At 36.3% G+C, this 15,149-nt stretch overlaps 1 protein-coding gene across 2 annotated transcripts; it reads right to left on the reverse strand.

Annotated features, from left to right (window-relative positions):
* Positions 1 to 9,582: 9,582 nt before the first annotated feature.
* On the reverse strand, positions 9,583 to 15,149 carry LOC127426782 (forkhead box protein L3-like). Of its 2 annotated transcripts, none has more exons than XM_051673817.1 (3): positions 14,883 to 15,149; positions 13,303 to 13,471; positions 9,583 to 12,515 (listed from the first exon to the last, which is right to left on the reverse strand). In XM_051673817.1, the coding sequence occupies exons 1-3, from the start codon at positions 14,987 to 14,989 to the stop codon at positions 12,099 to 12,101; spliced, it is 693 nt and encodes a 230-aa protein (XP_051529777.1). In that variant the 5' UTR covers positions 14,990 to 15,149; the 3' UTR covers positions 9,583 to 12,098. The 2 variants fall into 2 exon arrangements, with proteins under 2 accessions (XP_051529777.1, XP_051529778.1); XM_051673818.1 differs by having other exon boundaries at positions 13,303 to 13,551; positions 14,883 to 15,015.

Genomic DNA, 15,149 nt, shown 5'->3' on the forward strand with positions numbered 1-15,149 from the left:
TTCCATCCCAGATGTGTATGACTGTCTTTCTTCAGCAGAACACAAATGAAGATTTTTAGAAGAAGACAGAGCTCTGTCAGGTCCTTAAATGGGTGCCAGCAATTTTGAAGGTCCAAAAGTCACATTTAGGCAGCAATGAAGTAATCCACACGATTCCAGTCGATCAATGAATGTCTTCTGAAGCTAATCGATACGTTTGTGTAAAAAATAAATCGCTAATTAAAATGTTATTAACTTTTAAAAAGCACTTCTTGCCAGCAGTTGATGCATCTCGTTGCTGTTGCGTGACGTAAGCGCATCGGCAGGTTCACGTGAGAATTCAGAATCAGCTTATTCAGCAAGATTATTTACAACAGAAGAATGAACGTCACGCCATTTCAAACAGCATCAGAGCCCTGGACGGAAGAGCCGATTTAAAGTTAAAAATGTTTTAATTATCAGCTTATTTCTTACATAAACCTATCGATTCGCTTCAGAAGACATTCATTGATCGACTGGAGTCGTGTGGATTACTTTTATGCTGCCTAAATGAGACTTTTGGACTGTCAGAAGTGCTGGCACCTGTTTAAGGACCTGACAGAGCTCTATCTTCTTCTAAAAATCTTAATTTGTGTTCTGTTGAAGAAAGATAGTCATACACATCTGGGATGGCATCAGGGTAAGTGAATAATGAGAGAATTTTCATTTCTGGGTGAACTATTCCTTTAAGAGTTTTGTGTCATATTACCGAAGTTTAGAATGACCTCAGTTAATGTACGAGACATGACAAGCATAACCATGAGAGAGAGAGAGAGAGAGGTTAGGTTTTTTAGCATCTTGGTGTTTTAATTATAATTCAGCATTGATTTGTTTTATTTTATTTTATTTTTTGCTAATTGGTTTACCCTGTCTAAATGAATAATTTACCCACAAATTAAAATTCTGTCATCATTTATTCACCCTTAATTAGTTCCAAACCTGTATGACTTTCTTTCCTCTGTGGAATGCAAAAGTCTTGTTGGCTGAATTCATTACAACGGCATTAGACAGTAGCACACTTTAATGCCTAATTTGGGTTTGGAGTGACACAAGGGTGAGTAAATAATGACAGAAATTAAATTTTTGTGTGAAATATTCCTTTAAAAGACAAAATGTTGTGTGACGTGTCTCTTAACTACATAGGCCACACCATAGAAGGAAATGGTATTATTTCACTGGACACTATTAAATGCTATTATTTTACTTGGCGTAGGAACAAAAAACAATATGTATTTCAGTTTCATTTGCACTGAAAGAATTATTAGCCTTTCGGCTGTGTTAAAAGAGCTTTTGTTCAAATACAACATTTTAGCTATCAACGTTCATTTAAACACTGCCTAATATGAGACTGGAAACAAATAGAGTTTATAGAGAACTGATGGTGACTGCAAGGCAGTTTAAATTGGATTTTACCTCGCAAAACTTAAGCCAAAGTGGTGTCAAGCTCAGTGTTGTTGTTATTATGGAATGAAATGGATCTGCCTTAAAGAACAGAATGTAGGTAGCTAAAAACAAGGGATAGTCAGCTAATGGTCATTTAACAGTTGGTACTCATGTTTGAACATCAAAGATTTGAACTTAAGTCAGAGTTGAATGTGATAATAATGTAATACCTTTAGTTTGAGTGCTGTCTCACAGTTGTGTACATACTGTTTTGACAGACCAAATGTTTAACCTGAGCAAATATATTAAGTCAATTAGCTTTAATACATTTATGACTTTTAGTGTCCATTGGAGTATTAGTTATGTTTGTAAACATTGTAAGATTTTATTTGTTCATGTGGGTGAATGTGAATCAAAGGGACAGTGCTTTTTTGCATAGCTGAATATTTATGTAATTTGTCAGGCCACAAATTATGTCTCCCAAATGAAAATGAATGAAATTACTAGAGCAAGAGGGCTGAGGTTAAGTAACTTTGGCAGAATTATTCAGAGTTCATTGTGCTGTGTTTGTGAACTTTACAGTTACCACCAAACTCATGTTGCTGGTAGATTTGTTGAAGTAATTTGTAAATAGGAAAATGTTTTAGGGGGCATGAAAAACAGAAGGGTTTTTCTCTTGTTGACAATGATTCAGTCTGTTGGTTTGGCTGTTTGGAGAAGGGGAGGAAATTCATCATTAGCTTTAGCAGAGATTTCGTAAAGGCTGTTATTGTGTTATTATTTCTATAAAAGGTCTCTTGACTTATTAACACAAATATTGTGGATACCATCTATTTCTATTGATAAGAGACTTGAGGGACACGATTGGTGGTCACAACTGACCTAATGACAAGTGTTTCTTTCAAGACATCTATACCTCCCCCTACATATTCATTTGTACACTACATTTAGCCTAGTGTAAAATAGAAAAATATTTTACTTCACGTGGATGCTAACCATCTCTTTTAAATGCTGTTGTTAATATTTATGACTCTATCGCCGAAATGTCTCTTCCAGACTAAGATAAGAACGTGTAACTTATTGGAAATAGAATTATTTATCATCTTCATTGTAGAATATTCAGCAAAATGTGCAATTTCAACTACCAATGCTGCACTACAGTTTCTTTTCAGTCGTAATGGCTTTGGCTGTAAATTTGTCTCAGAAATGTACAGTTTGAGAGTGTTGAACAAATTTATTTTGATGAGTCTTTTATTTCAAAAGTCAGTATTGGTTACTGTATGAAGTGGACTGTAAAGATTGATTCTGAATCATAGGTTTTGAGTTTCCACTCATCTCTGGACTATTATTTTCAATACAGTTAATACAGTCAATACAATCAACTAAAAGGAACCGGACAAGTATTATGGTCAGGTTACACCAATGTCATTGGTAGAGGAACCCTTTTTGTACTGAGAGCATTTCTTTATAGGAATGGCACCTTTCTTCTCTTTGATATGTGTTTGAAGTTGTGTGTGTGTCTATGTATATGTGTGAACAGCTCCTGATTTCATGACCTCTGCTGCAGACACCATGTTTATTCTGCATTTATCAAGGGAAGGGAAGGAAAGGAGAGAATCAAGCTTTCCTAAATGCAGCATTTTTTATTAAGGGACTGAACAAACAATGTGTGTGTGGGGCTGGCATAAGCTGTACTCTCTTAACCAGTGATCATTGCTGTGGTTGATCTTGGTTTTGCAGATTGTACTGTTGTTGGTCTGTGTGCTTACCTGTTGTTATACCTCAAGTTGCTCTCTGTAATGTTTGACTCATGCATGTGTTGAACTCCAATAAAATATACCAAGTTGGTGACCTGTTACCAGCCTATAATTTTTTTTTGTAATTATTGTTTTAAATATGGCAAAATGTAGACATTTGTTAAGAGAAAATGTCTCAAATGAAACTCAATTACAAATCCAACATTGACCACATTTACATACAAGGAATTTTTGAATAATATCTGAATATTATTGGAGTATCATGTTAACCATAACCCAATATTCTGATTTCTAGAAATCTAAATAAGAGAGCTGGCATATTCCTAGATTATTTGGAATTTCATTTATAAAAATTCATCGTTTGCAAGGACATGAATGAGAATTTATGAGTTGTTTAATATGCAGAATTAGTTTTAATGAATTGAAATAAATGGCAAGAGTGAGTGTCTCCAGTATTTGCAAAAGAGAATGGTAAGAAAAGCATGTGCTTGTCTGGAATTATTTGGAATATGCTGATTACATGTATACAGCAATATTCCAAAAGCACTGCAGTTCTAGTTTAATTAATACATTTATTTTATAAATAAACGTTTAACCAGAATATTGTAAAGTGTGCATAAAAGTGGTTATTGAAATTTAGTTCTGTGTGATATTTTTATTTCTGTGCCCTGAAACTCAAACGTGTGTGTGTGTGTGTGTGTATATATATATATATATATATACACACTATATTGCCAAAAGTATTCGCTCATCTGCCTTTAGACGCATATGAACTTAAGTGACATCCCATTCTTAATCCATAGGGTTTAATATGACGTCGGCCCACCCTTTGCAGCTATAACAGCTTCAACTCTTCTGGGAAGGCTTTCCACAAGGTTTAGGAGTGCGTTTATGGGAATTTTTGAGCATTCTTCCAGAAGCGCATTTGTGAGGTCAGACACTGATGTTGGACGAGAAGGCCTGGCTCGCAGTCTTCGCTCTAATTCATCCCAAAGGTGCTCTATCGGGTTGAAGTCAGGACTCTGTGCAGGCCAGTCAAGTTCTTCCACACCAAACTCGCTCATCCATGTCTTTATGGACCTTGCTTTGTGCACTGGTGCTTAGTCATGTAGGAACAGGAAGGGGCCATCCCCAAACTGTTCCCACAAAGTTGGGAGCATGGAATTGTCCAAAATCTCTTGGTATGCTGAAGCATTCAGAGTTCCTTTCACTGGAACTAAGGGGCCAAGCCCAGCTCCTGAAAAACAACCCCACACCATAATCCCCCTCCACCAAACTTCACAGTTGGCACAATGCAGTCAGACAAGTACCGTTCTCCTGGCACCCACCAAACCCAGACTTGTCCATCAGATTGCCAGATGGAGAAGCGTGATTCGTCACTCCAGAGAACGCGTCTCCACTGCTCTAGAGTCCAGTGGCGGCGTGCTTTACACCACTGCATCCGACGCTTTGCATTGCACTTGGTGATGTATGGCTTGGATGCAGCTGCTCGGCCATGGAAACCCATTCCATGAAGCTCTCTACGCACTGTTCTTGAGCTAATCTGAAGGCCACATGAACTTTGGAGATCTGTAGCGATTGACTCTGCAGAAAGTTGGCGACCTCTGCGCACTATGCGCCTCAGCATCCACTGACCCCGCTCTGTCATTTTACGTGGCCTACCACTTCGTGGCTGAGTTGCTGTCATTCCCAATCGCTTCCACTTTGTAATAATACCACTGACAGTTGACAGTGGAATATTTAGTAGCGAGGAAATTTCACAACTGGACTTGTTGCACAGGTGGCATCCTATCACAGTACCACGCTGGAATTCACTGAGCTCCTGAGAGCGGCCCATTCTTTCACAAATGTTTGTAGAAGCAGTCTGCATGCCTAGGTGCTTCATTTTATACACCTGTGGCCATGGAAGTGATTGGAACACCTGAATTCAATTATTTGGATGGGTGAGCGAATACTTTTGGCAATATAGTGTGTGTATATATATATATATAATTTTTTTTTTTTTTTTTTTTTTAATGCAACATTGTTTATGTTAGAGAATATCTCTTAAAAACCTGAAATATCCTGTTTGCATAAGCATTCAGTCCTTGTGTTGAAAAGGTTACAGATTCAGTATATAACTGCCCTAACCGGGACACATTCATCTTAAACAATTAGCACTACCTGTGAACTGTTAAAAAAAAATTATTCGATTGTCAAATTATTATAATCATCATGAAAGGCACATTCCATATAATGTGATATTATGTTAGTTAGAATTACGTGGCTGCCAGAGAATTTAAGGCTTCACAATTAGTTTCTTATAATTGCCTAGCCCTAAACCTTTGAAGACAGAACCTCTGGTGCATGTGGACAAATTTGACAACAATTTAGAGGAAATGATGCAAGCCCCAGTGAGAATCAGGCTTGCATGGCACATTCCTGACTAAGGGTTTAAAATAAAAACCCCGATGTTAGCTGTATTCACTTTAAACAAATGCAAAACCACATATTCCTTTTCAAGGGGTTGAGGCAAATGAATTATTTCCTGATCATAATCCATTAGTTTGTTTACATTGTTTCCTCTTTGTGCTCTGTAGTCAATTCAATAACCCCTACTCCTCAAATCAATGCCTAATTACTGCATAGAAAAACATGACTTGACAGACTTAATGCTTGTATTGAGAGCAACACAGGTACAGTGGATGTAAGACAATCACATTTTCAAAATAGATGTGGCCTGTTCAGTTTATGGTCTGTTGTGGTTTCAGGCATTTAGTCAGTGCTTGATATTACTGTATTGTCTTATCACTAATGTCAACATTTCACTTCTACTTAAGTTAATTGTTGATGGATATCTGTTTTATCTCCTGCTTTCACTGAGTCATTTAGGAGTCATTTTTCCTGTTTACAGTCAGTGGCAACTCCATGTGATCACAAAATCACGAATTATATTATTGATTTTCTAGTTACATTTTTCTGGTGTCACTCACTACCATCCAACACATAGCAAATTGATTCTTTTGTTTAAAAACCTCATAACTGACAGTTATTTTAAGAATTATCTTTAGCTTCTTGGTTATTTAATAACCCCTCCACCACTTATTCACTGAATTGAGCTATTCAATGTAAAAATCACACCTTAAGGAAATGATGATTGTTAATAAGGGACTTATTATTGGATTATTGGATTGCCTTTTTTCCCTGTATAAACATGCATTTAGTTTAAGATGTATTTCTGAAAGGCTTCATCACTATCTTGTTTTTATTATAATTTCCTGCCCAAAATCCAATTATAAAACATGGAAAAAGGCAATGAAAGTTAAACATTTTGAGTAAATTAGCTGTTTTTGTTTATTATATGGGTGCTATTATCGTTGCACATCACTGATTTCCCAATTTCCTCATTCAGTGCTGTTTACTTAGCCTTAAGCCGCTCATTTCACTACTCTGACAATGCTTCATTATATGTGCACAAAAAGAGGGCTTTTTTTTTTTTTATGAATATGAAGGAAATAATAATAATAATAAACATTCTTAATATTTAAACAACAGTAGATAAGCTAAGAAAACAGCACTGGTTCAAATATTGCTGAACAAGAAGAGACACATTTAAATATGTGTGTGTGTGTGTGTATAAAAAATCATTCATTGTTTATGATTAAAAAGAAAAACAATAATCATTCTCTTTTACTCTTTAAGCTCAGAGAGTAATCCTAATGACATAAACGGGGCAAAGGAATGTCGGTAAAGCTTTGAATTATTTTGGGTATATCAGGTGTTTTAAGATCAAGCCTTGGAGCACTTTATGCTAAGTTAATTTACCCAAATATATCCACACCAGAGCACACATCATCAACAGCGCTGTTAATAGAAACCTGCTGATCCATAACAGTTTTAGAGTTAGATGTTCACTTGGGGGCAGTGCAATATTTACGTTAATATCAGTGATCGATCAGAGGATTTGCAAGCCGACATAAGGCGTTTAATTATAATTGCATCAGGATAGGTGTTGTGGTGGGAGCAGGATTTGAATAAGGTCACATCTCCGGCTAACCTTGCAAGTGTAATGCTATATTAAATGCCACTCATGTTAAGTGTGTTGAAACCTTTCTGATGCAGTCACTCTGTAATATAAAGGTTAAATTGAAAAATGTCCCCTCCTGAGCACAAAGCAAGCCATGATTGATACACCTTAGAAGGAAAATAAATGTTAACAGGCTTCCGTTTTAAAGTCGCCGCATTATGAGTGATATGTATTCTAATAGAGTGTTTGGATCAAATTTAGTCCGACTTCAGATGAATGGAAAAGGTCAGACAGAGAGATTAGGGAGATTTGGAGAAGGTTAGACTGCACTTGTCTGACAGTTTGTTAGTATTCAGTTACCTCTATTAAAATATGGGACTATTGTACCATTTTGTTTTTCTATACCATTAATAAGAATTTTCACATGACACATGTAAAATAGAATATATACTTATTATAGACTTACATTATATTTTAATGCATTTTTTTTTTTTTTTTTTTTTTTTTTTTGGTTATCACATGAAATGCCTGTTTATTTACAGTCAAGATGTTTTATTCTTCACATTTGCTGCTGTGGTTCATTTTAACATTATTGCAAAACTGGTTGATATAATTGAGATTTAGTCGGTATTATTTACACAATTTATTCAATATTTGATTTAATACCTCTTATAATTCACTGATGTGAACTTTACAATCTGGTGACCTTTTTGTGTTATTTCACTTTGGATTATAACAGAGTGAGAGTTCTCAATTAAATCAGTTGCCTTTTTTTTTACAATGTGCTATAGAATATTTTTCATTTTCTGCAGATTTTCAAATCTTGAATGAATCATGTGTTTGATATATAAAGGGGGAATAAAAAGTATCCTTACATATGTGTTCTGATGTTCCAGGTGAGTCAGAGCTGGGGTAAGGGCAACTATGGCCAATAGTCATTCAGACATTCTATTGCTGAATGACTATAGGCCGGTTGCCCTTACCCCTGTAGTTATGAAGTGCTTTGAAAGACTGATACTGGCACACATCAAAGCAGTCATCCCCACTGACCTTGACCAACATCAGTTTGCTTATCGAGCCAATAGGTCTACGGAAGTCGTGGCCTCAACTGCTCTGCACACAGCTCTGACTCACCTGGAACATCAGAACACATATGTAAGGATAATTTTTATTGATTTAACTCCACCTTCAACACCAAAATACCCCATGAACTGGTTGGAAAGCTCTGCAGTCTCGGCTTGGGCTCATCACTCTGTGCTTGGATAATGGACTTTTTAACAAATAGACCCCAGAATGTTAAGATTGGAGATCACGTTTCCTCCACCTTAACTCTGAATACAGAAGTCCCACAGGGCTGCGTTTTAAGTCCAGCCCTTTACTCCCTCTTCACATATGATTGTACACCCATCCAGTCATCTATTGCCATAATCAAATATGCGGACGACACCAACCTGGTGGGGTTAATAACAGACAATGACGAGGCAGCCTGTAGGGAGGAGGTGTGTCGACGGTCTGAGTGGTGTCTGGACAACAACTTGGCCCTCAATATCTCAAAAACCAGAGAGATCATTGTGGACTTCAGGAAGCAGAACCACTCTGCCCTCTACATACATGGAGAAGAGTTGGTAAGGGCAGAGAATATCAAGTTCCTGGGAGTTTACATTACATGCAATCTCACTTGGTCCATGCACACATCCCATTTGGTGAGGAAAGCACAACAGAGACTGTTCTTACGGAAATTGAAAAAAGCACAACTACCTCAACAACTACTCATCAACTTTTACCGCTGTACTATGGAAAGTATACTCTCCTACTTGGCCACAGTGTGGTATGCCAGCTGCACGGTTGCTGACCGGAGAGATCTTCAGTGTGTGATGAATGTGGCACAGCGGGTGATCGGATCTGAGCTCCCTAACCTGGGCAAGGTCTATGTTAACAGGCTGCAGAACAAAGCCAGAAGCATTGTCAGGGACCCAACCCAAACTGGATACTACCTGTTTGAGCTTCTACCGTCTTGAAGACGTTATAGGACACTACACGCACGAACAAACAGATTGAGGAATAGTTTTTTCCAAGAACTATAGCCTCCCTCAACTCAATTACATAAAGACAATTTACATGTATTCATGAGTGAAAGTATGTATGTGGGTAGATATATGTATGCGAGTGTGTCTATATAGTGGATGTATGTATGTATGTATATACAGAATATGTGTATATGTGTATATATTGTGTATTTATTGTACTTAAATGTATTTATATTGCTTGAATGGAACATTTTCTATGTATATTTTGTTCTCAAAATACTGTTTGGATTGAGCCACACAAAATTTCATTGTACATGTTACAATGACAATAAAGGAAATCTAATCTAATCTAAGAAGAGGCCTTAAGTAATAGATTCAATAGTTACTGCTTTATTGCCTTATACTAGCAGTCAAACAAAAATGGCAAAGATCATAGCATTGCTTTCTCCTAATTTAACAAATGTCATGGCTATATTTAAAATATTTTATATGTATATGTATTTTTAACAACTTTTCGGTCACCAAAGGGATGGCTGGTTGAAAACTATTGGCAAAAAAGATTGGTATCCATGTTGCAGAATACAAGAGCTATAGTGACACTAGATTGATGGATATACACCGATCAGCCACAACATTAAAACCATCTGCCTAATATTGTGTCAGTACCCCTCATGCCGCCAAAACAGTGCCAACAATCGTGCCACAGTCCAAATTAGTGAGATCACATTTTTCCCCATTCTGATGGTTGATGTGAACATTAACTGAAGCTCCTGAACCGTATATGCATGATTGTATGCACTGCACTGCTGCAACATGATTGGCTGATTTGATAATCGCATGGATAATTGTTGGTACCAGATGGGCTGGTAGTATTTCTGTAACTGCTGATCTCCTGGGATTTTCACGCACAACAGTAGAATTTACTCTGAATGGTGCCAAAACAAAAAAAACATCCAGTGTGCAGCAGTTCTGTGGATGGAAATGCCTTGTTGATGAGAGAGGTCAACGGAGAATGGCTAGACTGGTTAGAACTGACAAAGTCTAAGGTAACTCAGATAACCACTCTGTACAATTGTGGTGAGAAGAATATCATCTCGGAATGCTATTCTGAATTGCAGGTTGGCGCTGCTTTGGTGGCACGAGGGGGACCTACACAATATTAGACAGGTGGTTTTAATGTTGTGGCTGATGACACTAGATTTCAGTTGAACTACTGTATTGCAAAATGCAGACAGATTGGACAAATTCTGAAATCACCTTTGCACTGTCCACCATTTAAAGAGAAAATAAAAAGAGAGTCCTAAAAACAAAAACAAAAAGATGATTAAACATCCCTGGGAGGGCTCCAGAGCTAGAGTAAGTGTTGCCCAGAGGAGCATTTGCTCAGTCTATCAGTGATTGATACGGATCACAGACTGTCAAGGGCCAATGATACACATTATAAACAACATATGTAAACAACAGAGTCATTCAGCACTCCTGCAGTAAGCAGGGAATGCTGATTACATTAACCCCATAGCTATGTTTGCACATTTGTTTGGGAACACTACACTAACTACATATCCATGTCTACAAAATGGGGCAGCACTAAAACACTTCAGGTGTGCATAAGATTTAGTTTTCCAGGTTTAGAATGTGGAATTGTATCAAGGTAAACTGTACATGGGAGATCAGAATAAATATTTTTGCATTCCCATTCGTTTCAACAGCAAAAGAAAAAATCCACCACTTTCTTAGAAGATGAAAAATAGAGAGTGGTGGATTACGGGAGTCTAAAGAGAGAAAGATACCAAATTTACTCTCATTCCCTCAACAGCTGTATTTGAAACCTCAGTGCAGCTGTGTTGACAATTTAAAAAAAAATATATTTTTTTAATTATTATTATTATATTAATTCCAGGGTAATATAACACAAATAATGTTATAAATTTCCATTCAATAATTTTAAAAATCAAAAATATAGAAAAACGTTTGCTAGATTCATGCTGCTTAATTAGGACAAAAATGCGTCACCACTGTTTGTGAAAAGGGTCCATTGAAAGTCTGAATGATTAATTTAATCAAAATAAACTGGTGCACCCCATTTAGCTCCTTTGTCTATATGCTTTCCTCAGCTCACTACCAAATATTGTAAAGTGACTAAAATTCATGCCAATATACGAAGCGACCCTTTCCAAGTGAGGATTGACTGTGCACACTGTTTTAAAATCTTTTGATGAGATAGTGTATAATAATTTACAGCTAATATATACCTTAAACTCCTTTTAGTAATCACTGAATAATTATATACTTATAACTTACTGTTTTATCTATGCGTGTATTCTTATTTAGCAATTTTGCTGACATGAATCATTAATTGAGCAGAGCTGCCGACAAGAGCACAAGCACACAACATCCTGCATGTGCATAATTACAAGCCAATTTGCAATATAGGAAAACTTACAAGACTATGCACGCTATTGAAGCTTTAAAGTAATAGTTCACCCACAAATGAAAATGCTGTAGTTAGTAACTCACCCTCTTGTCGTTCCAACCCCAGTTGACTGACTTCTGTGGAATACATCAAAGGTGAATTTTTGAAGAATACCCTGGCCATTTAATCGCTATCTTGGCTCCAGAAGGCTTTGAATAATTGACCACTTTTATGATACTTTATGATCCTTTTTCTTTTTTTTTTCATTTTGTAGCTTAAAGGCCCCAGTCTTCATTCTTTTTTCCACATTGATAAGAGTGACCAGGATATTCTTCCAAAAATTCACCTTTTTTGTCCCACAGAAGGAAAAAAATCACTTGGGTTTTTGGGTGAATTATTACTTAAGTTTTTTTCTCTCTTTTTTGAAACTGTTTTAACATCTGGATATTTACTGATTTGCATCCAATATGTTCTCTCAGATTGAATAGTCATGGTTACATGGTCCAGAAGTGCAGATTGAGATGTTGTGGCTCCAGATGATGGATCACAGCTCTAGCTACACCATTAGCGGCTCTGAACCCAGGTAGAGGGTCCGGTGTGGAGAGTATATAGTCAATGCTGAATTTGATCTCGGGTTCAGGTTTGCTGAGGGGTGGGTTGATTTGGGCCGGTCTGTGACTATTGTTCACGGAGCAGAAAGAATCTGAATTCATGGATCTTACTGCAGCACCCTGATGAGTGTCCATGGCAACAAAGGGTTCGACTGGCTCCTTGAGGCCCATTTTCGAGTTCCGTCTGCGGCGGCGACGGCGAAAGTTGCCATTTTCAAAGAGATCCAGCATGGACTCGCAGCCCGTGGCAAATGTCCAGTAATTACCTTTTCCTTTCTCGTTACCTTCTGTGCGGGGCACCTGAGGAAAACACAGGTAGTCAGAATTGTAGACAGGGCTGGTATGATACAACTTGCTGTTGGTTGTACAGCATAGCAAAACAGTCTGATTACACTTAAGGTGAATGAAGGTAAAGTGGGACAGGTGGTAAAGTGGAACACTTAAACGTGTATTTAATATTTAATCCTTTTTCCTTTGTGTACTGCAGTGGAGATCTTTGGCTATTTAAGGATCTAAGCCATCATATGTCATCACATTTGAAATCAGTGTCAGTTACAAATGATCACTTTACCTATATTCACTTTATGTCCCACTTTACCTGTATTCACCCCAGTATAGGCTATCGGATATTGTTAATGAATTTAGTTACTTAGTTGGGTAACACTTTACAATAAGGTTCCATTCATTAACATTAGTTAATGCATTAGATATAATGAACAAATAATGAACAAATAATGAACTTATATATATAATTATATATATATATATATATATATATATATATATATATATATATATATATATATAAATATATATAATTACAGCATTTATTAAGCTTTGTTAATGTTAATAAAAATACAATTGTTCATTGTTAGTTCATGTTAGTTCCTAATGCATTAACGGATGTTAACAAATACAACTTTTGATTTTAAAAATGTATTAGTATATGTTGAAATTAACATTAACCAAGATTAATAAATGCTGCATAAGTACTGGTCATTGTTATTTCATGTTAACTAATGTTGTTAACTATGTTAACAAATGGAACCTTATGGTAAAGTTTAACCCTATCCAGCCTCTGTCATACCTTTATGAAGCAGCTGTTTAGAGAGAGGTTATGACGAATTGAGTTTTGCCAAGCCCTCTGGTTGGATCTGTAATAAGGAAATCTCTTCATGATGAACTCGTAGATTCCTGATAGGGTAACTTTGTTCTCTGGACTCTGTTGTATAGCCATTGCTATTAGTGCAATGTAACTAACAGAGAGAGACAGAGACGAATAAGAGTCAGAGATCCTCTGTGCCTTTAAAGAGTCTTGTACTCCCATTTATTAGGGCTGGTGTAATTTAGTAAAAATGAAAAATAACATTAATTAATAAAATCAAACACACAGTATTAATAGTATAGGGTACAACAGGGCTAAAGTGCTCCCCGAGGTAAAAGGCTCCTTTTCAATTGTATTTTCCCTCAAAACACTAAATAGCAACAAAAACTTCTACATGACTTTCCTAAACACCTGTTTGTCACTAGAACATTTTCCTCTTCCATGAGATCATTGCATGTAATGTCTAAAGGTTGATTCTGAGGCAATTTGATCTAATAGTTTCAATTGTTGCAAATTTAAATAAATTATCACATTTATTTTGAGACTAAATATTTATTTGCCATTTAAAATTTTGTTCAAGGTGATTATATCAAACAATTTCCAATAACAGTCCAAAAAGTGAAACGATAGTATTTGGGGTAAAAGCCCCCCTGTTGCAGGGGCTAAAGGCTTCTATAAAACACATTGCTTTTCTTAAGTGGGGGGAGTAGATTTGTTCTGAAACATGTTAAAAGTGGGCTCACGTTCCAATCTTAATGGAGATTAATTTGTTTATAGAATACTTTAAATATAATTAAATGTCAAAGGTGATTGAAATGAACAAGAAAATATGCACCCTTTTCTGAAGTGGTTATTTTGAATAAGCATTATCTTAATTTGTAAAAAAAAAAAAAAAAAAAAAAAAAACAACAACAACGTATTGCTGTCTCAAAAGTATTTGCATAAGTTGACAAATTGTGCCTGACAACTATTTGCCCTGGTTTCTACACTATATCAATATAACCCCCCTGTGGGCTTTAAAAAAAAAAAAAAAAAAAAAAAATTTAACCACAGGTGTGGGGTGAAAGGCCCCCTCCCCACCTTTTTGTTATTTTTTTTTGTATTCACAACAACCTTCTGTTTTTATTTCTTTTCACACAAATTATGTTGCTCCATCAATATTCAATATAAATAAATGTATTTCTTGAATCTTGATACACTTTGGGACCAGAAAAAAAGGTAATTTTCATGAAGGTGTGCTTTAGCACCATTGTACCCTACATGCTTTAAATGAACACTGCAAATCTTAATAATATTGCAACCGCTTCCATGTTTCATCTTAAGTTCTTCACTGACCAAGACAGCATAAACTTAAGAATAATGTAATGTTACATTATACTGTATATTATTATAGTTGCATAATTATTGTGATACTTTTATGGTTACATCATAACTTTTAATTTGAAGTAAATTGTTGTTAGCATTTAAAAAAGCAACTAAATTTAGAATAATAGGCTACCAACAACAACAACAACAACAACAACAACAACAACAACAATAATAATTGTAGTAGTAGTAATTACCTGTAAGCCGGTCGGCACACTTTCTTCTCTTCATCTGAGCCACATGAAGGGTATCCATCGCCATCATAGTTAAAACAGTTATAAGGATATTGCGAGGTGTCAAACATTGTTAGAAGTCCAGGTGGCAAGCTTTTATGATGGAATAAAAAAGGCTCTAGCTGGCCAAGGCAAATGAAGCTGCTCTCATGAGAAGTGGGTGTGTGTAGGAACTCACCGGCTGCTGGTCAGATGCTGATATAATGGGCGTTCATGACTGGAACTACTGTA

The sequence above is a fragment of the Myxocyprinus asiaticus genome, chromosome 36 (assembly GCF_019703515.2).
Source record: "Myxocyprinus asiaticus isolate MX2 ecotype Aquarium Trade chromosome 36, UBuf_Myxa_2, whole genome shotgun sequence".
NCBI lineage: Eukaryota > Metazoa > Chordata > Actinopteri > Cypriniformes > Catostomidae > Myxocyprinus > Myxocyprinus asiaticus.